The sequence below is a fragment of the Calypte anna genome, chromosome 2, assembly GCF_003957555.1.
Source record: "Calypte anna isolate BGI_N300 chromosome 2, bCalAnn1_v1.p, whole genome shotgun sequence".
NCBI classification, from domain to species: Eukaryota; Metazoa; Chordata; class Aves; order Apodiformes; family Trochilidae; genus Calypte; species Calypte anna.
This window is the reverse complement of record NC_044245.1, coordinates 76,555,677-76,578,211: the sequence shown is the minus strand read 5'-3', so window position 1 is coordinate 76,578,211 and position 22,535 is coordinate 76,555,677. Positions and strand designations below refer to the sequence as shown.

General features: G+C 37.1%; 1 protein-coding gene across 2 annotated transcripts in view; it reads right to left on the bottom strand.

Moving 5' to 3' along the window:
• Window positions 1-132: 132 nt before the first annotated feature.
• Window positions 133-22,535, bottom strand: part of RETREG1 (reticulophagy regulator 1) — a 63,052-nt gene continuing 40,649 nt past the window's right edge. For both annotated transcript variants that reach the window (XM_030444064.1, XM_008498011.2), the window contains 6 exons: window positions 11,728-11,854; window positions 10,925-11,009; window positions 10,229-10,366; window positions 9,563-9,627; window positions 8,317-8,443; window positions 133-4,403 (listed from right to left, as the gene is read on the bottom strand). In XM_030444064.1, coding sequence (XP_030299924.1) covers window positions 3,892-4,403; window positions 8,317-8,443; window positions 9,563-9,627; window positions 10,229-10,366; window positions 10,925-11,009; window positions 11,728-11,854 — 1,054 coding nt within the window. In that variant the 3' untranslated portion in view covers window positions 133-3,891. The remainder of the gene's footprint in view (window positions 4,404-8,316; window positions 8,444-9,562; window positions 9,628-10,228; window positions 10,367-10,924; window positions 11,010-11,727; window positions 11,855-22,535) is intronic.

The window sequence follows — 22,535 nt, the reverse complement described above, 5'->3', positions numbered from 1 at the left end:
GAGGTCCCTTCCAACCTGGCATTCTATGATTCTTTAAGGAAGGCAGCAGCAGAACTGTGGCTGGAGGGGTTGGGTTTTGGTGATTTTCTCCCCCTATCCCTATTTTGGGAACAAATACACCACTAGAGATGATGAAAGATAAAAACTAACACATATTTATTAAATGGTTTTACGAACAATCAATATAATAATTCCATGTTTACAAAATAGTAATCAGGCTAGGTAAAGTGCTGCAAAATATTTTAAATAAAGACATTTTGTAATTTTCCAGTTTCTGGTTACCCGGATAGGTGGTGGTTACAGACTGTTATGCTGCTGCTCATGTGCTGAGAACAGACGGCGAGACACAGGGAGTTTGTTCAGACAGCTTACACAGTCTGAAAAAAAGTGCAAAACGAACAAAAAACAAAGTAAAACCTAGTATTTCTTTAGATCCTATTACTTTGGGTTAAAATTATTTCCCCTTCTCTGCATAGAATATTTATTTTTTTCCACAAACAAACTGAAGAATGGTAGCTAGGCATGTAGTGCAGACACATGAAAAGTCCTGTGTGCTGGAGATGGGTACTTTTATTCTGGGTTTGACACGCTGAAGGCCACTGATCCCATGACAGCCACTCTGTTGGTCACTCAGGAGTTCCTCGTGCAAAGGAGGAAACAGAGGAGGAGTTACAAAGGAGGAGTTCCTTGTGCAAATTTTCCAAGCACAGAGGACTGCACTGCATCCCACAGTCCTGACACGAGCTGTTCCCTTCCAGCAGGGATGGATGAAGAAGCCAGTGCAAGGTGAGGGAGGGTGTGCGCTTTCACCGTACTACTGCAAAAATACATGGTATCCTCAACTTACTGCCAGGTAAGAACACATCAGGTAAGGCAGGCAGAACTCATCCCACAGCAAGATCACACACTGCATTACTCCAAAGGTGCTTGCTTAAAAATCCACACTCTGACCTTGCCCTCTTTTTCGCCTGTGCTGTCTTTTGACTGGAAATGGCATGAAAGCAGGCTTTCCACGGAACAAATTCATGTTTCAAAGCTATGTGCTACCTCACACTTGCTTGCCTTTCTTCCTCTCTGTGTCTTCAGTGTTGGAAGATGGGAAGATGACGACCAGTGCTTGAGTAGGAAAGATGCTGTGGACCACTGTGGTGGGAATATTTAAGTAACTGCTATTTTGCTGCTGCTGCTAGAATATGTAAAAATAAAGGTTTCTCGAAGGGCAACAACTCCAACTGAAGGAAGTGTGGAAGGGATCTGACAAAGCAGAGAAACGTTTTCTTTGTGTTCTGCTGTCAAACTGCTGGCAGTGGAATGTATTGTGTCCAATCAAAGTGTTTCTTATGTGTGGTTGTTCGGGAGGGAAAACGTAGTTTCAAAACTAAACAGCTTTACACCACCTGAGGAGGAATATTAAATGGTGCAAATTACCTCCTTCCCATTACACAGAATTCAGGGGCTTAAATATAACTACCATGAGAACAGAAAAATAAAATTATAAAGACACTCAAATAAGAAATTATGCCCCTAAACCTTAATTATTTGCTTGTTCAAGTTTTGCTTTGTTTTACTTTCTGGAAAAAAATAAATAGAGAATTGTACTGCAGAAAATTCATTCTATTTTTCTATCTTGAAACCAGAAAATGGATCATTGACAAAAAGTCCAAGAAACTCCAACTGCTTTTCCTTCTTGATCTAATCTATTGTTTTAGAAGAGTGCCTCCACATTACATACGTCTAGAACCACAAAGATTCTTCATAAAACAACAATAAAGTGCACACTGTTATAATGCCACCACTGACAGTCAGTGAGTCTCTCCCACCAATCCTGACTGCTCCCTCCCTCTCTTCCTCCTGCCTCTGCCTATCCCACAGCCTGTTTCCCTCCTAGCACCAGCACTCCTGTACAAGGAAGCACACAGTTGTCTGGCTGTCGTACAACGTTTCATCAACAACTTGGAAGTTGTACTCTTCTAGCTGTAAAGATTGTCCTAAACATGCAGCAAGGAAACCAGGCTTTTAACTCATTTGAGAAATTGAAATGGCATTTAAAGGGACTGATTTCCCGGCAACAGCTTCTTTTATTTTTCAGATAAGAAGGACAGGCTGGGGGAAGCAAAAAAGGAAACTTAACAACCAGTGCTAAAGGAGTAATGTGGCCATGTTTGTAAATAATTTCCAGAAACTTGCTTTTAATGCTAAGATGTTGTAATTTCAAAACCTGCATCTTGTGGGATCTAGATCCAGCATCCACTTAATTTGTAATGGATTTGATAATGAAGGCACAGGCTTGCTTTTTTACTGGTAAAGGACAGCAAACACCCTCAATACGCGTTACTGACACAAAAGCATGAGCAACGACAAAGCCAGTGTCAAAAATTATCAGCATTTCTGTTTTGGCCACAGTCTTTATGGCCATCTGCCTAGTTTTTTCACCCCAGAAAGAAAAATGAATTCAAACTGAGTTCACTTTAAACACAGGTTTACCTACACATATATGTTAGTGGAAGATTTTTAATCTGTTGCTGTACTTTCTGAGGGTCCTAGATGACAATATTCACCTCTTCAAATGCCAGCACATGGAAAATCACTTGAGTAGTAGTAGCAGCTGACATGGTCCCTCAATTTTGCTAGCAGTTTACATCACATTAAAAAAACTAGCTTTAATTCTTCCTATTTATTTGACTACAGCCCATTTTGTCACAAGTGAACAAAAAAGCCCTAGAAAAAGTCAAATAAGTTACCTGTTTAAGATCTGATGCCACTCACTGAGTGTGTGTAGAGTTTAAACTGGCAAATAATTTTAAAAAGATCTTTTTTGTTTGCTTTAAATTACATGCCAAGAAGATTCCCAGTGTCTTCTATCACAAATGACCTCACTGAATACTTTTAAGTATCTTAAAAGATTCAGCTTGCAACACACCTTTTGTTGCAATGATGGCAGCTGTCCTGGGGAAAACAAAACAAAAAACCAAACCAAAACAAAAAACCAACCAAATCCCACAGAATTTTGAGTTAAGAAAGTTGAACCTAAAAATGCCTTTTATTTTGTTTTTTAAACTCTAGCCTCTATTCCAAACAATAATTACCCTCACCTGCTCCCAAGAAGGTTGTTTGGCCTACATGATATTAACTCCTAAATATAAGGATGTGTTGGCTGACTTTATGTGGGCAATACTGCCAAGGACCAGACTCTATCAAGGAACACAGTAGGTGATCAGTCAAACAGCATGCCACTTTACAACTCTACAAGCTTAAAACAGCAAAAACTTGGAAATGCATCACCATATCCAAAACAATTCAAATCAAGTTCTTTGATAGTGCTGCACACATATTTAAATAGAATTGTGCTGGTTAATGTGTTTGGTGTATTATAGATGCACTACATGTAATGCTAACTGCAGGGATTCATACTTTTCAGTCTGATTGAAGGAGGTGATATTTAGTTAATCTCTTGCAATCCTTTGATAATTTACACTGACTGTGTGAATCACCAATTGTATTACATGGTTGGCAACCAAGAGTAAACAAACTGCCAGTGTTGAAAATTTGGCTCAGGACCCCAAAATACACGATTGGCAAAAAGATAAAAAGACTCCTCACCCCAAGTCTTTTAAACAACTGACCGCTCCAACACTCATCACCGACCAAACAGTGGACAGATAATTCATTTCCATGCTATTACACTGAGGTATAACTACCAAAAACATTAAACTATCAGTATCAGCTGATATTTATCCAGTTAATTCACTCTGCATAAGGGAAAATATTATAACACATCTAAGGGACAGTTAAAGCTTACAGCTCAGAATTTCCTCTTTGCTTTTTTGCATTTGATTTTTTTAATGTGTTTTGCATTTAATTTCTTCTATGTTACCAGCTGCTATTTTCAGGTTAATGACTTCCAAGCAGATTTGAAAGGAAGCCTGAAGATTTCTTCTTATCTTGGGATTCTGCTTCTTGGCCTTGTGAAAGTCCCAATTCTTTCTCAATCTGCTCAAGCTCAGACTGGTCAAGCAGTTCAAAATCATCACCTTCCTCTGTGTCTGTCTCCTCACTCAAACTGGGCACTGCATGTGAGGGATCTTGCTGTGTGGACTGCAACTGGTCTTTGATGGCAGCAGACACCGCAGCTGCGATGACATCCCCAGCAATTCCACTCATTAAATTAAAGGTTTGGTCACTGGTCAAAGGCAAGGAGAGTCCTGCAGTGGACGGTCTCTCTTTCCTCTGTCTGGAAGCATGATCCACCTTGAAATAAGTTTGTTCTTTTTTTAGTTTCTGCTGGATGGGCATACTGATGCTTGAGTCATCATCATCATTTGTTCCAGCGCCATTTTCTAAAGAAGGAAATTCTGTAAGATCTCTAGCAAAAGCTTCTTCATGATCGCTAGGTCGGTCGAAATCTATTATGGGGTTAACAGAAGGAAACAATGTTAGCAAACATGAAAGGCTTCCCCAAAAAGGTGCCAAATGGAAAAAATGCATTTAGTGAGTGTTCCTTTGAATACATTTACTAATCCATAGCCCGGTGGTCTTCTGTAGTTGCAATGCAGGGGAGCTTTGAGTGACATCTAAAATAAAATGGTTTTAAATAGTAAATCTAGTACAACAAATCACCTGGTATCAACCTAATTCAGAAGGTTATTTGAGGAAAATAACTTTTTAAAATGGTATCTAGCTAAATCTTTAGCACAGCCAGTTCTATATATACCAACCATGTACAGTCCTAAAATGGACAATATGACAGCAGCCTCTAAACTTCTTTCCTCACCATAAGTATAAATTACAAATATATGTAAAAACATAAAATGTAAAATGTATTCCAAGTTTTCAATACACATGTTTAAATAGAAATATGAAACCAAAGTAAAGCCTTAATTTAGAACTTCTTCCTTCCTTGGCCAATGCTTATACTGAATGGGAAACAGAAAATAGAAACTCTACAGATGACCAGGATTGTTCAGTTTTTTCAAAAGGATAAAAAGTAGAATGTAAGCTAATAAAATCTTGTACTTTAATGGCTGCATTAATGGTCTGATAATTGTTATTAGAGATGTGTAAAACATACTGAACAGTACATGGTCTGTGGAAGAAGCTTGAATGAGTGTAAGGGAACACTTTTGATTTACTATTTGAGAAGGTAAAAAATAAACAGTTTGAACTTACTTTCTATGACAACAAGCAATAGAGGCACTCATTGGGGCTAAGGAAATGAATCCTAAACATGTTTCATACGTTATTTTCTCCATTTACTTTAGGAAAATCAGGTTGGGAAGGTGAGGAGGAAGGGCTGTGCTGTACGCAGAATAGTGGCTCTAATACATAGGTGATGAGCTTTGACAGGTGATGAGCCAGTCCTCAGATGCATCTCATCTGGTCTTGCACCTGTGTATGTCCCAGTTGCTGAAATGCTCCACAGGGGAGAGGAGTGGATGCTGTTTATTTTTCACTTTTCAAGGTCTTAAACAGAGTTTCCCTCACAGACAAAAATTGGTGAGCAAACCGGGCAAGTGAACTGTGAGGTAGGTGGAAACTTGGCTGGATGTCAGGTGCAAAGGGCTGCGGTCAGTGCTACAAGGTACAGCTGCAGGCCAGTTATAAGTGGTGTCTGTCAAAGGTACTGAAGCCAAAGTTTTTATTTATGTTGTAGGTGACAGGAGAGAGCACATGCTCAGCAAGTTCATGGGCAGAAATTAGCTTCTCTGAGGGAGGTGTGTTTGCTACTTTTGTATTGCAGGGCCTTCAGAGGGACCCTCGACAGTCTGGAGAAAGGAGCAGGCTGAAAAAGAACATCATGAAATTCAAGAAAAGAAAATGTAAAGTCCTGGATCTGGAATGGAATAACCTGTGCAGCAGTACAGATTGGAGGCAAGAAGGCAAAAAGCAGCTTTCAAGAAAAAGACCTGTGGACAGCAAGTCAGGGGTATCCTCTTGCAGAAAGGAATGCCAACCACATACTGAGCTATAGAAATCCTAAAGTCAATAGAAGGCATTTCCCCCTTCCATACAGCACCTGAGAGCACACATTTGGAGTACTTTGTCCAGTTTTGACTGCTCCAGAAGAAAACACACAACATAAGACTGGAGTCAGTCCCCTGAAGGGGCCAGAATGATTTTTAGGGGGTTAGAGAAGAGGGCATCCAAGGAGATGATGAGAGAAGGAGCTTTGGCTTTAAGAGAAGGCACCAAAGTGGGGATCACCAAGTTGTCTTTAACTAAGTAATAGGAAAGTACAGAGAAGATGGAGCCTGACTCTTCTTAGAGGTGCAGAGTGTAAGGTTAGAGTAAACTGACATAATCTTGCATATGGGAAATTTTGACTCGCTGTAAGGATAAACTTTTTTATCATGGGGTTAATAAAATATTGTAATAGGGTGTCCAGGGAGGTTTCTGAATCTCTTATCACTGGAGATTCTCAAAATTCAACTGGTTACAGCCCTGGCCAACTTGACTAATTTGAACCTGCTTTGAAGAGGAGGTTAGATGAGATAAATGACAAAAGCTCATTTCAGCATACAATAGTGATTGTACAACTATGTCTATTTGCAACTTGAAATATTAACAAAATAATTAAAATTATTCATCTGGCCTTTATCATGATGATAAGTAATATCACCCCACTTGTAATTTTCACTGGACATTTTCCTAAAAGAGAAAAAAAGCAAGACCAGCAGAGCAACAAATCCACTGACAAGACCACACCAAAATATTCTTGCCCTTTCAGACAATTATTAACTGAGAGCTTTGTCTGTAAAAGAATAAGAAGTGCAAGATCTGGACAAAACCAAGACAAAAAACTTTTCCTAGTGTTAGTCTTAATGTCTCACTTAGGCTCCTTGCTGGTTGTCTTAATCAGCATTCTAGTAATGAAACCTAATAATACTGTCTTTATTTGGCTGTTTAGCAGTTAGAAGTATTTACCTTTTCCTCTTCAGCTTTTATTCATAGAATTTACCCACATAAAAACTGAGACAAACTTAAAGGTTTACTAGCTTTAGAAGGTTTGTGTGAGGGACTGGATGGAGGAACCCCTCTTAGCTGCTCTGCAGGGAGCTGGTGCCAAGTCATCTTTGCAAACCTCCCCCCTATCCAAATCCTTTTTGACATTTCCAAAGGGATTGCTGGAGAGGAAGGAGACAGACAGGGTCTGCATTTGGCCCATGGTCTGGTAGAGATAAGGACTGGAGAGCAAAGTGGGTGGAGGTCTGCTCCAGTTGTTCAGTCTGATGGGTCTCAACCACACTTAGTAAATGAGGGGCTAGATGAGGGGCTGTATCGGTGGGCTTGGGGAATCTCATCAACATTAACCCTCCCCTGCTGGCTGGATAAAAGGTTGAATTCAGGACTGGTGATTTTTGCTCTCTCTCTTTCTCTTGCCCCCTTTCCTGTTCTGTCTCTGAATCCAACGGGACATCACACGTGCAGCCTCCTGCTGATAAAAGGCAACTGACTGACTGATGCTGATGGCAGATGTCCTCCCAGGGAGGAAAGATGGAAAAATAAGTTTCCTCTCTCCTTGGGCCAACAAAGGAGCAGTAAATAATTTGCCTGGACAAGTGGAAATGTGGGGGTATATAAGTAACACACAGGTTCCCGTGTTGTAGTTGTCCTTCACCAACCCACCATCCTGCATTGGGCCCTGTCCAGGCTTGGAATGCCATCTTGAATAAGAAACCTTTGCTGGACACACTCTGAACCCATGGTGGTGTCTTTCTCAAATTCCCTCATTCTTTTCTTTCTTTGTTTCTTGCTTTCTTACTGTTTTTTCTGCCATCTCTCTCTCTCTTTTCCTTGTATTTTTTCCTTTTCTTTCTCTATCTCTTTTTTGCCTTGCAACATATTTGCCATACCTTCACAGGGTTATATCACTTTGCTTGTGTAAATTGTCAAATAAAACTTTATGCTTGCACCTGACCCTTGGTGGTTGGACTTTGTTCTCTTGGATCCAAAAATTTTAAGTTCTAGTCGTAACATTTGGTGCAGTCAGCAGGATAAGAACCTGCGGACCATAACAGTTTGGCAGAAGGGAGAGCTAAATCCAGCATATTTTAAATGCATCAGTTTTACTTGCCACTACTTATTTTCTAATGGAGTGGGTGTTTTGTTTTGTTTTGTTTTGTTTTATTTTTAAGATGAGGACAGCTCTTGCACAAGATTTATCCACAATTATATAAAGACTAGAATGAACTTAAGATTCATTGTAGAACAACTAAACAAGAATTATGTCCAAAAATTCTCTAATCATTTTCAGGTAACTTACATGACTGCAGTTCACTGCAGTGAAATAGATGTGAAATAGATGAAGCCATTACATACCATCAGATGTGTCTGTTTGTGGAGAATACCCCTCAGATAAATTAAAGGTCCCATTATCGGTCCACGATACTTCTGATACATCGGTGTCAGACACTGAAAGCTCTTTAGCAACAACTGCAGGACTAACCTAAACATATAAAAGTGACATACATGGTATTCTTATACTCAAAATATCACAGTACAGGCAGCCAATGACTAGATAGTGAAGGAGAAACCTCTTGCAAGTCATAGCAATATAAACAGGCTCCTATTAAAGTTATAATTGTGGAAGCATGAGAATAATAGGAGTATACCATACTTAGAATTGAAGTATCCCTCTTTGTAATAGCTAAGGCTGTATTATGCTAAAGAAGCATAGAAAATTCCACTTATTCATTCTTGAAGTAATATCCTACTGTAATGAAAGTAGAATAAGCCTGTAAATACAAAATACATAGAAATGTAAAGAAATGCATAAACTTGGATCAAACACCTCCATTATCTATAAGGCAGTAAAAGAAAACAAAAGTGAAAGAAAAAATTATCCTTTAGGAATTTATCCAACAATATTCACTGCTGTCAGTTACAAATTTATATCACAGGATATGTTTATTTTTTTTTCACAGTACAAAACACCTTCCAAGTGATCACTGTTAAACTCAAGCTTTATACACTACTGATCAAATACTACATAAGAATTCCTGAAAAACTGATTTTCTTTTCTTTTAATATCAAACAGTGTTCTGATTATAGTGGAAAATCCTTTGCCATACAGTTGTTCAGAATATTGAGAGAAAAGAGATTTTAAAGAGTGGTCTAATATGTATATAGGAAGATATTTTTATATGACATCCTGATTTACACTATCATTAAAAATGATTATGCAAGTATCTGACAAATGAAAAAGGTTTTCTATGGCACTTTAATTTGATAAAACTTAAATGAATTTTCACTGTTGCAAATAAAAATAGCTGCCTTTCCTATTAAATTCTAGATTAATCCTTTCACAGTTAATAAACACATTCCTAATTTAGAAGGCCAAGAAAAAATTACCTTGAATTCAGAAGTTGCAAATGCAGTAATTTAATTAGTATAAGCCTGAAGATGGAGACTATGACTCACTTTTAAAGCATCCTGCTTAGTTCAGGAACACAGCCTCCTGGGCAGGTTCAAGTCTTTTACAGAAAACAGAGACAGTAGTCTAGATACTCTCCATTATCTATATAGATTTTAAAAGCAAGATAGGGCCGACTGAAAAAAAAGTCACCTTAGGACATAGGGCTGATATGTCTAATTCACTGTCATCCTCTGTGGGTTTTGTTTTTGCTGTTTCTGAAAGAAAAAAAAATATTTTTTATCCTACTCATGACATCAGACTTTGAGGTTCAGTTCATGTTCCAGGTCACAGAGCTTGCATGGTACTGTAAACTTTCACCTGTTGACAAAGTGCATAATTCATGTAATATACAGCTAAGGTGAGGGAAAAAAGGCTGATTGAGAGACTAGATATTTATCACAATAAACTGTGCAGCAGCAAAAGTGGGAGAAAAATTATTGCTCTGAAACACATTCCAACACATTTATTTACTTAGTTTCAGAAGTCTCTGTTGCTCACCATAATACGATGTTCCCTGGCAATAAATACCTATCTTTTAAATATTGTACTTTTGGTACAATGCACAGTTTTAACATACTATTAAAACAGGCAGTGTACTTCTCCCAGCACATTACTTTTACATGGGAACAAATATTCTGGATAACTTTATGTAATCTTCATTCACAAAAACCTTACATATATTATCACTCCCTATAAAGCTAAGAACAGGTCAAAGCAACACTTTTGCACTTGACTTCACAGGAAAAAACAAACTGTCTGCAAAGTGAATAAAGTTTTACAGAAATACATTACATGGGACTACACTTAGTTACTCACCAGATCTCTCTTTTTTCATCTGATTGATATATTCCACTACTCCAAAATCTAGTTTCATCACAACTGTCTTTACTTTGCTGCATACTTTCTGTCCCAATTCATTGCACTTAAGGAAAGGACATAAAAAGGCACACAGTACTGTGATAAAAATAAAAACAGAAAGAGAAATACTGCTTTATAAGAAGTTAGTCAATGAAGATTAAACAATGATTTTGTGTAAGACAGATACTAATTTTACATAATACAAATAGTTTTAAATAAAAAAGCACTGTGAAATGCCCGTGTAGACCATGTTCCTGTCAAATACAGCTTCAAGGAGCCATTCCTACCCATCACAGAAAATACCATTGTATTCATACTAACTGAAGCCTTCTTTACTCCCAGTAAGATGCAATTTATGATCACTGTAACATTTATCATTATCTTGATTTAGTCTGATTTTCATATCTCTACCTGAGAAACATGACAATGTAACATTGTGCAAGAATCAACACACTGAAAAAAGTTTGTAAACTGACTTTCATGGGACCAAATGTAATTGTCAGAACTTACTCATATTTGTATGTGTATATATATGCATGTGTAAGTATATACATACATATATATATATGTGTAAAAATATTAGTCCATATAGAGAGACCAAATAATGAACAAACCACATACATAAAGTATGACTGTAAAAGAGACTATACTTACGCAGGACATAGGAGAGGACAACTCCAGGAATGTAACTCCCCAACACAGTGAAAAATGTACATACACTGCAGACTAGTAGGCAAAACTGTTAAAAACATTAAATTTGGCTATTAACACTTCCACTGTTTAATTATTTAGATCTTCCAACAGAAAAATCTTGCATATTAAATGAAATCTAGAATGCAGTGGAAAATTCAAGTTGCTTGTGCAAATGAGCATCAAACAGGTCATGTTGCCTAATGAGGATGTAACCCCTCTTCTGTTATAAAAATATACTACCAAGCTCATAGTTATAGCTAAAATTACTAGAATTTACTTTACCTTCATTACATGAAAAAGGTTAAACAGTTGATACGCCAGGAAAAAAACAAACCTGCTTATTAGTATTATAACTTTATTACTCCGAAAACATAATTTCTTTTTGTATAATTTATACACCTTTGGAATTTATTGCTCCTGTTGCTCATATGTATTTTCAGTTTAAACTCTTAATATTTGAGTGTGGTGCTACAGACTTCCAATTTGCTAATTCTGAAGGGCCTTTTTCCATGAAAGGTTTTGTGGCAAAGTCAACTGAGATCAAAGAAGCCTAAAGCTTCCAGCAGCTTTAAGGGGAGAGCCTGTAATGCTGTAACTTTACTGTGAGCAGCTTTGCTCATTGATGACCCAGCTGTGTTCTGCACAGGAAGAACTTAGCAGAAACCCAAGACTGAATGTATCATAGTGTGTATTTTATTTTTCAGGTACCTGGTTTTTTTTAAATCTCTGTCACCAAACTGTTAAACTTACTTGGGAATGCTTACCTTGCCAGGGTTTTGTTCCTTGAAGTGGGACATTTCTTGAAGAAATACAAAAAGATTCATCAGTGCTTCTGAAATGCACTGATTTATTCTGGGTCTGTAGTCTTGCCTGGAATCAATGACTTTCCAGCTGAGTAAAACAAACAAAAATACTCATCAGCTTTGGTTACAGCTCGTATGAAAGTCGAAACTGGTAGAAAACATTTGAAGTCTTCATGAGCAAGCCAATCAGTTTGTAACGCTGTCATCTCCAGTGATCAAGGAGCTGCTGCTGTGCTACAGACTGTGCTGCTCTGCTTGCTTTCACATATTTTATATTGGGCTATTTGCATCTTTCTTAATAAAATAAATTTCATTCAGTAGTAGTAATTCTTAGTCAATCCAAGAAATTATGAAAGATATCACTGCTTATTTGTTTTGGCTATAAGAAAAAACTGAGTTCTGAGTTCAAGGCGCAATTATAATTTTTTTTTTTTTTTTTTTTGGCAAAAATGTATCACGGCACTTTTCATTGTCATAGGATGGCAACACATACTAATAAATTTAATTTCATGCATATAATCCTCATGCTTTTTCTTTTTTATTTTTCATTTTGTTCTGCAAAACTGTAATGATCATTAAGATACCTCCACCTCATTATTAAAAAAAATTATTTAAAAAAAAAATTACTCTTAAAGTCTTGATGTTTACATTAATCTCACAGAAACGCATAATGTCTTTGGTTAGAAGAGATCTTCAAGAGCATCAAGTCTGACCTTTGACCAACACTGCAAAGAAATTAATTTCCTTGATGAATTTTAGTTTTTCTACCATATTGAAAGGACTGATTCTAAAGCTTAGCTTACTTCTAATAATTCCTTTTAGTAAAAGAAAAAGAAACTGTATTGAAGAATTTGCTGAAAAACCTGAAGCAGACAAAGCATCTACAACAGTGATATCTTATGAAAATAAAAAAGAAGGGAAAAAAAAATGATAGGCCAGTCTGCCAAACAAACTGGGACAAGGTATGGATGTATCACTATGCAAATATTCAGAATCTGAAGTAAATTCTGCACCAGTTTTACAAAGTTGTATTTTGAATAATTCACTGTTCAGTGCATAGACTTTTGATCATAGTGAATGCAAGTAAGCCATAAACAATCCCATAATTCATTAGATGTCCAGTGCATCACTGCATTAATAGCAAAGCTTTGTCACAGGTGAATCCAACTACAGGATAAATCAGAAACTACATTATGAAAAAGTGGATGTATAAGCATTGGTATACAGCAATAAGGACATCAATGGACTATCAGATGAAACTGCCAAATCATATTTCCACATAATTACTCTGCTATTTAGCTACTAAAACACCACCAGGCCTGCTACTCATAATGGAAATGCCCTTGACAGTCCCCCGAGACCACTTACATTTTCACAAGCATCAGTAAGTGACTGATGAGATTTTTGCTATTTAAACTTCACTCTGTATGCATTTGGTTCTCAAAAGTAACTTCTAAATATTTTCTTTAATATTAGAAATTTTAAGATTTTTTTTGTTAGTGAACATTATACTAACAAAAGAAAATTATCTATAATCACTTTCAAAATATCCACAATTATTAAGAAGTTTCATGTTGATATTATTCTTGTTAACAAGAGAATGCTTAATCATTTTTATTGACACATATTGTAAAAGTTAAAAGCCATCATGAACCTTTGGACTTTTCTCAGATGAAAGCTGCTTAATAGGTTGCTTTTGACTACCTCTTCTACTAAGGTCACTAATGTCTACTAATGTCATAACCTGCCTTAGCTCTATAGTATTATACTAGCTATGATTTAATGCTCATTCTTATTTAAAAAGCACCATTAAGTTTTAGGATATGAATGTGCTAATGTCTGTCATTTCCTGATATAAGGAAACCCATGAAGATTTTAAAGTTTTGACCATATGTTTATATATTTGTGAGCTACTGGCGCTATTGATGCACATGTAGAGCAGCCCTGATGTCTGTAGGTTATTGAGACTCCTGATTCTTTGGAGTTCTGTTTCCATAAGTGACAGACATAGAAGGGCATATACTTAAAACTAGAGGACAGGCTTTTAATTTGATTAAAACCTATTATTTTTTTCAAACAAATGTAGATCCCTATGCAGCAAACATATCCCTACCAAAACATTTCTTTTCAGCTATACAGCAAAGTGTACAGTGATGGTTTTATATGGGCATGAGTTCACACACCACTTCCACCAAGAACTGCACCACAGATCTTTTTAGCAAGAGCAACTGGTTTACTTAAGACAGCCCTTAAGGAGATACTGGTTGAAGGAAAACGGGTAGGAGTTCTGTAAATTATCTACTTGAAAGTTACATCTGTAATTGCACTGGACTACAAGAGTTACATTGATTTTTTCCTAAAAGATAAGCTTATGACTTGGTTCTCTTGGCAGGGCTGGGGCTATACGCTGATCCTGCCCTGAAAGGAAGTGATCTCTTACAGCAGCACACAAGATGTGCTAACACTGCCCTGAAAGGATGGGCACTGAAGAGTCAAGTGGCCTGAATTAGGCAGAAGCTTTGATCAGTAAATTACGATAACAAGAAATATGATGCAGCACACAGTGTTTATTACATTATAACATCAAACAAGAAGTTTGGGATTACATTATTACCTTGGATTTCTGGTAAAAAATTAGTAAGAAATTAAACAGATTATAGATAACTATATTCATAAATGTCTGTTTTCTTTTCTTTTCTAATTCATTAAATTTTTCAGTTATATAACTCCAAAATCATATCCTTTTTATTTTACAAGCTATGATAAAAGGAGAAAGTGAACGCCAAATTTCAAATCCAATGTTTCAGCAAAGGAGCACCACACTTAAGCCCTCTTTGACATCCTGAATTTATATTTCAGCCCAAACCCAAACAACATGTGTGACATCCAATTTAGCAAGGTCTAAAGCCACTTTTTCTTAAAATTATAAATTCTTGCTCTCATTTCTCCTAAAGCACTGAGGATATAAGAATTTTGGGTTTATGTTTAAATAAATTTGTGAATTTTTTCATACTAATTTCTAAACCAGGAATCTCCTCCCATATACATGATACTCATTTGTATTCTACATGGGAATGCTAAACACCTTTTCTGACACTGATTACTTGGAAGCGGTTTTCCTAACATAATGCAGATTAACAACCTCCTCTTATTTTTAGATACCTGGTGTGAGCAGTTTCATTTTTGTAGAACAGTTAGGAATAATTGCAGTCCAAAAAGTCTATTTACACACATGGGGAAACGTGACCTTTTCCCATGCCTTTATTTAACTACTGAACAGCAACTTAGCCACAAGGTGGTGACACAGCAACACTGGTACTAGAGCAACATTTGGGATCATTTCATAGAGAACATATATAGCATGCATGCAGGACTCCTATTCAAAATATCATATGCACAATGGAGCACACTGTCACTTAAAAGAAAAACTAGTATTTCAAACATGGTGTAAAACTCTTTACGAAAATCAAAATTCAAACTGTTTCCCTAATCCTGATTTTATTGTATTATTTATTATAGTATTTATAGGATTGCTGTAGTGTGATTTCCTATTACATTACAAAATATTGATGAGGTAGTTTTCCCCATAAAAAAAAAAAACAAAACCAAAACAAACCATAAACAATTTAAAATATTGTACCTGAAATTCATAGGATAAGAGAGTCTCACGTCATGGATGGGGTGATTTTTTTTAAGACAGAGAAAGTACCATGGATTTTGCAGCCATGCATGGCACTGCATGCAGGTATTTGTCTCTGACACAGGATGTAAATAAAACCATCAAATAACTCTCAAAGAACACGGCATACACCCAGCAGGAGGGATTAGCAATGTCACACAGAACATTTTGTCTGCCTCCCATCCACAATTTCAATCCTCTCTGATAAATAACGGCTTGAGAAAAGTAGTACACAGGGGTTTTGTCTTATGAGAACTGCAATTTTTATGGATAAGGTCCACCTCTTAAAAAATATCACTTCCAGTGTTCTGCAGCATTAATAAATGTATTTTAAGGGTTACCCATTTATTCTGGTGTTTAACACTACTATGATGACAATGTTCTGAGTTACAAAATCCATTTACAGACATTACAAAATCCTTTCACAGACTTTACTACTATCCTTTACTTAAAATTGTTGACAAAGTGAAACTTTGTGGAAAAAAAGAGAGAAAATGGATAGGCTTGATGCCTGCTATCAAGCCAGAACAATTGCAGATAGCTGGCTCACTAACTTCAAGTCAATTGCAAAAATAGGGTGGGGGGAAAAATGAAATGATAACCTACAAACTATTTTCATATATACGCTAACTACCAATACAACAACAATATAAATTAAAGAGGAGGATATACAACAAGGCACATGGTGATAACTACTACCAATTCAAAATTAACATGCCAATTATGCAGAAAAATGGCACATTTGCAGAGAATGTTCTCTGGAGTTGCTTCTCTTTTGCCAAATTTAAAAGATGTTGAGAGTATGAGCTGCAGTGCAGATAAAAGGTATTGCTAGATGCTTTGATTCCATGGTCCACGTGTAATACATGGACAGAGAAGCAGCCAAGGTTTGCTTCAAAGCATTAGAAACCCACTATGAAGCTTGCTCTGCAGAAAAATACTTGGCAGTTTCTTGTAGGCCACAAGAAATAATGAGATTGTCAGTTCTGCTACAACACTTTTCTATTTTACAGGGAGCATGGGGGACTCCTTTGAAGTCTTATTTTGACCTGAGGCTCTTGGGCAACTAGGGGTGTAAGGAAGTCAGCTTGCTGATCTTTTATGCAGCAATCAGATGCACACACTGCCTCTGCTTGTTCACACACCTCCCAGAGCTGCCCCTGGTAACATCCGTCCCTCCTGTCCCTCTTCCCCAGAGCCCACTCCAGCCACCCTGTTACTCAGGGCTGGAACCAGGGGGCAGCAACAGAGACCCTAGTGAAGGGGGGTGGCAGAGTGTGAGAAAGAAAGGAGGTACAACCCACAGTTATATCTATGTAAAGATAGAGAGTTTCGTGCCTTTCTCTAAGGATAAATAGTATCATGCCTTTGTAGAAACATAAAGAAGCATTAAGCTTGTATTAAATTAAAAGCTGACAGATGTAACAATGTATATTCAGGACAAATTTGTTTTTCAATGTCTTATTTACAGACAAAAAGGAAACAGCGCTACAGGCTGGGCACAGAGTGGCTGAGAGCAGCCAGGCAGAAAGGGACCTGGGAGTCTGGATTGACAGGAAGCTGAACATGAGCCAGCAGTGTGCCCAGGTAGCCAAGAAGGCCAATGGCATCCTGGCCTGTATCAGGAACAGTGTGGCCAGCAGGTCCAAGGAAGTGATTCTGCCCCTGTACTCAGCGCTGGTGAGGCCACACCTCGAGTCCTGTGTCCAGTTCTGGGCCCCTCAGTTCAGGAAGGATATCGAGGTCCTGGAGCAGGTCCAAAGGAGGGCAACCAGGCTGGTGAAGGGACTCGAGCACAGACCCTGTGAGGAGAGGCTGAGGGACCTGGGGCTGTTGAGCCTGGAGAAGAGGTGGCTCAGGGTAGAGACCTCATCGCTCTCTACAACTCCCTGAAAGGAGTGTGTAGCCAGGTGGGGGTTGGTCTCTTTTCCCAGATGACTTTCAACAAGACAAGAGGGCATGGCCTTAAGTTGTGCCAGGGGAAGTTTAGGTTAGATATTAGAAAGAATTTCTTTACAGAGAGAGTGATCAGGCATTGGAATGGGCTGCCCAGGGAAGTAGTGGATTCTCCATCGCTGGAGATATTTAAAAAGAGACTGGATGTGGCACTCAGTGCCATGGTCTAGCAACCGCAACGGTGGTTCAAGGGTTGGACTTGATGATCTCTGAGGTCCCTTCCAACCCAGCAAATTCTATGATTCTATGATTCTATGAAAAAGATGCAGGAAGTGATGCACATGATGAATGTGGAGTGCATGACATCAGTCAACCAAGAACAAAAAACTACTTTAGTACAGTATTTAGTGGAGTTACTGACAGTACTTTAATAAATGACTTAGTCATTTATTAATTAGTGTGAACTCTCTGCTGCCAATATAAGCAGACAATTCTCTCAAACACCTCCAGAAGCTTTTGTGCACAATTTAGAAAGAATAAAATTTTATGCTCCCATCATTTATCCTGATTTTGTTATATAGTTCTATACTTCTAAAACTACTGGCAATAAGATTGAAGGTGTTTAGAAAGAAAATGAGTTATTCATATCCTTCTGAATACCTACTGTGTAATTTCTAAAACTGAGTAAATACAAAAGCTGCTACCCACTAGCTGCAAAAAAAAAAAAACAAAACAAACAAAAAAAAACAAACCAACCCACAAAACACCCTCCTACCCCAGATGCTTCAAGCCATCACAGTCACTAACTCCAGCCAGAAGAGTCAGTGGTATTACATTCTCTAAAAATGACTGATGGTGTCATGCTCTCATTTTGTATCTAGACATCTGCTCAAGCAAAGCCCCATCACATTTATCTCAGAAAGGTCAGTAGCTCTCATGTTACTGGTCTAAATATCTCTTCGTGATGTGCTGGATTTTTTTTTAATTATGTGTACACAGTTTTATATGTATCTTCGCATGGATACACTACTCAGCACCGCAGCAGTGACAACGTACACCATGGTATGGTGGAGCTGAAGAATTGCAGCTACATAAACAAAGAGTTAGTAATTACAGAGCTTTTAAACCTTCCTCATTTCCCAACTGTAACCACACACGCTTGAAACCTGTGCAGACTCTGTAATTTTAAGGGTAACTTAGAATGTATTAGTCAAGGTGGAAGAGCTGAAAGTTACACTACTAAAGATATGCAAATTAAAAAATAGGCAGTGTGGCTACATTGTAGACTTTAAAACAGCATCTAGAGCTTCTAAAATGATGCAGCTATAAGGGATGTAAGTATCTACGGACATCCAGGAATTAAGTATGAAACTTGACCAAAGGAAATCAAGTGAACCAAGTATGTAAACTGTTAGCAAAACACAATCAAGCAAGTTTACCTTTTAGAGCTTTCACAGCTCTCTCCTGTGAGAAAAGGAATCACCACAGTGAAGAAGCCAGTGATTATAGAGATGCATTTACCATTCTTTGAAACAAACATTTTTTGAGGACCTTTGCCAAAAAATTACTTAAAAATTTGTCTTCTAAATTATTCAGGTACAAAGATAATGGATATAAAATAGCATTTACGTTTTAAAAGTTTATAAAAATAGTTTAAATGTTTTAAAATTTAAATTTAAACTCAAGGTGAACCCTCTATTAAAAATTCAAATAACCACCCCTCCCTCTCCAAAATATAAAGTAATGTAAAAAGCACATTTTACAGTTAAGTGTATATACGTACCAATGGCAAAGCCTCTAAAATCTGCTATTGAATGATCTGGTAGAAAACAATGCAATATTGATTAGCCTGCTGTAATGCAATGTAACAAATCTGTGAATGTTATGTGCAATATGTGGAAAGACATATAATAGCAAGTACCACTGAACTCACAGCATAGCATCTTAATCACCTATGTGGCTTTATCCAGTGCCACTTTTGGATCCTATGCAATTGTTAATCATGGAAAAATAATTATATTTGTGTCATGTGGCTATGACCAAGTCAGCAAGACTTAACAATTTAAATGAGTCACTGGGGCACCATGTAAAACCCTGCTTGCTTCAAAGAGTTCCACAAAAGGATGCAGTACCACTGAAAGAACGAGGAACACAGGAAGCATCCACTAGTCCACTCTATTCTTAAACTTTTGAGGAGAATCTTTACAACCTTTTGCTACAAACTCTACAAAGCTTTTCTAATAGATATCTCTCCAGCATTTAGATATCCATGTGAACTTTATTTCCCATTGCTGATCTATAGATGCTGCACACATGTAGGCTTTCCTGAACATTTAATACTGTGGCCATCCTTTAAGTGATCATGTTTGACATCCCATCAACTTTAACACTTTGGCACACTTGGGATCTCAAAGCTTTACAAAATTAGACTCGTTTTGTTTTTACATTGAATCTAGAGAACTTAGTTATCAGCTTGAAAGAGTAACTAGTGATACTTCCCAATACAAAAATATTTAACTATAATTATTCTCATAGTTTACTACATAATTTCTAAGAACTAGATGAACTGCTAATACAGTACAACCTTGCTTCTCAAGCCTTAGTCTTTTCTTCCTGATCTAGCTTCATCTGACTCTATGAGTTTGTGCTTTTTATTAACAGTGAGTCTGCCCAAACTGCAGTTACTGGTTTTTTTCAGGGGGAGCTTTGTAATTAAAAAAAGCTGTAAAAACATCCTATGCCAGAGCTTTCAGTAACATGTATGCCTATTTCATTTCTTGACCAGGAATGTTTTTGGTAATACTCCTGCACAAGGAAGATGTTTAAATCATCAGCATTTGATAAGGCTGGATGTGTTTTTCTCAATGGATTGCAAAGCAGACTGGTTAGGACAAGTGACTTTCAAAAAAACATAATCAACCTTTAATCCCTGACACTGCTTCTTGCACAGTGTGTTAAAATTGAAGTAAAAATGTTTTTTTTTTTCTCTTCAAGTGAATTGGGAACATTTTAATGCTAGTGTGCTGCCTAAACAGTATTAGTCTCGTGAATTAAGGTTTGTTTTTTTTTCTTTTATTACTAGTCAAGTACAATTTGTTTCTGAAAATGAAACTAATACTGTTATTACAAAAAAACAGTCAAGTGCTCTGCAAAAGGATAGGGGAATTCATCTTGTCCTACATATTACTTAGGAAAAAAAAAAGACCCATTACTATCATGATTTTATTTTGGAGAGGATGTGTTAATTTATTCTACTTAAGTATAACATCAGTCACCTAATAAATTCTTATTATGGAGCTGTATTGTCTTGCTTTAGTTGATCAGATACAAACTGGTTAACTCCAACCTTTTTGAAGGTGATTCCAGTACACAAGTTCCTCAACACAGCAGAGTGCCCTAAATGTTGGAAAATTTTCCTGAAAGTCCTACTAAAAAAACCCAAACAAAACATACTCCAACTGAATCTGGGGCATTTAATCGTGCAGCTCTGCTAGACAGAGTCTTCTAAGCAAACTGATAGGTCAGCTCTCATGGGAAACCCTTTGACCTATGCTACTCTTTTCCACCTTCCAGTTCAAACATCAGCTCTCCCAGTTTGAGGTCATTCAAAATGTGAAATGTGGTCTGATAGTCAAGTGCTATTAGTCCAAAGCCATGACTTAGTAAGTATAGATTTTTTTTAGTATCTCTTTGCATGAAAATTGAGTGTTCCAGTGCCACCATAAACAGCATTATAGACTTGCTTTCTGTTTATCAAAGACTATTATGTTACTACTATGTACTGTTGTCTTTTTATAAAGATACAAGTGCTAGGACTTTCCAGGTCAGTTCCCCACTTGTTACAGAAACTGGTGATGCAAAAGAAACTTATTGCTTGTGCTACTTTTGTTCAGAAAAGTCTTCTTTCCATCACCAGGAGCATGAAGTTCTGTTTGGAGAATTTAAAAGAGCTCTTTCCAGCTGCTGGAAGCAATTCTTCCTCATTTGTTTTGCTCCCTCAAAGACACATTGAACACTTTTTCACAAACTCAATTAATTTTCTTCCTTCAGCCTCCACGGTCTTCAGCTGGGATACTCCTAGTTCAAAGCCTCTCAAAGTCATCAGCTAGGAAAGATGAGCAGAGTATTACTTGAATTGCAAAGCAGCTGTGCAAGAAAGGAAAAATGGATTTTCACATGCCAAAAAATCCTTTTAATCTGCAAAAAATATGAAAACAACTTTTTCGTGTAATATTGCAATTTGGCTTTAACAATTTTCTTGTGGAAATCAATTCTGACATTCTCAATGTTTTTTTATGCATTTTATATGAGTAGGTGATCATTTACTTTCATGCATTACAGCATTAGTGGGAGTTCCTGTCATGAGCTAACCACTTCTTGCCTACTTTTGTACTTTCCACTCTAACACTAGCAAAATAAACAAATATTGTTATAAAATTACAAATCAACATTTTGAATAATCAAATGTCACAGATTTTACTTTAAACCCAATCTCCATTTTTCTAAGTTCAAGCACATACTGAGAAAGGTCACACAGTACAAGACTAGTTTGAAATCAATGGGTTCAAAATAATGTAGCTTTCTTTCCCAATTTTACTCAAGTCATAAAAGGTTCCTGACTAGCAGGTTATAGCATCATTCTGTGCAATAACAGGCAGATGACAGAGGCTGAAACAACAACTTGATCAGACAGAGGAAGTTTCATGTTGCTTTTCCTTTGAAGCACCTACAGTCAAGTGCTTCCACCACTTCAGGACCAATCATCCACAGCATCTTTTGTACAGTCTTGACCGTCATCAGATTGCTTGTGACTTCTAAAAATTATATTATAGCATCTTACACCAAAACTTTAGGGAACCCGATGAAAAAGAATTACTGCAGAAAAATACTTTCCTTATGCTAAACTGTTTACTATCCTTGACCTTTACCCACCTATTTCCTCACTGCCCAGGATCATGTGACAAAACAAAGCAGACAGTCTGAGTGAGTACCTAATCTTTACAACTCTTAGCTTTTTTACCAGCCTTACAAAGAATATTTGTGCAAATGTTCCTCTGCTTACTATGCATGTATATTCACAGTATGACTAACAGACTATTGCCACATCTTTAACTATGACGATATAATGTTCATGAAATATATTTGTGATGCAATATGAAGATATTTTCTGAAGTAGGACATAAGCTCAAGAAGG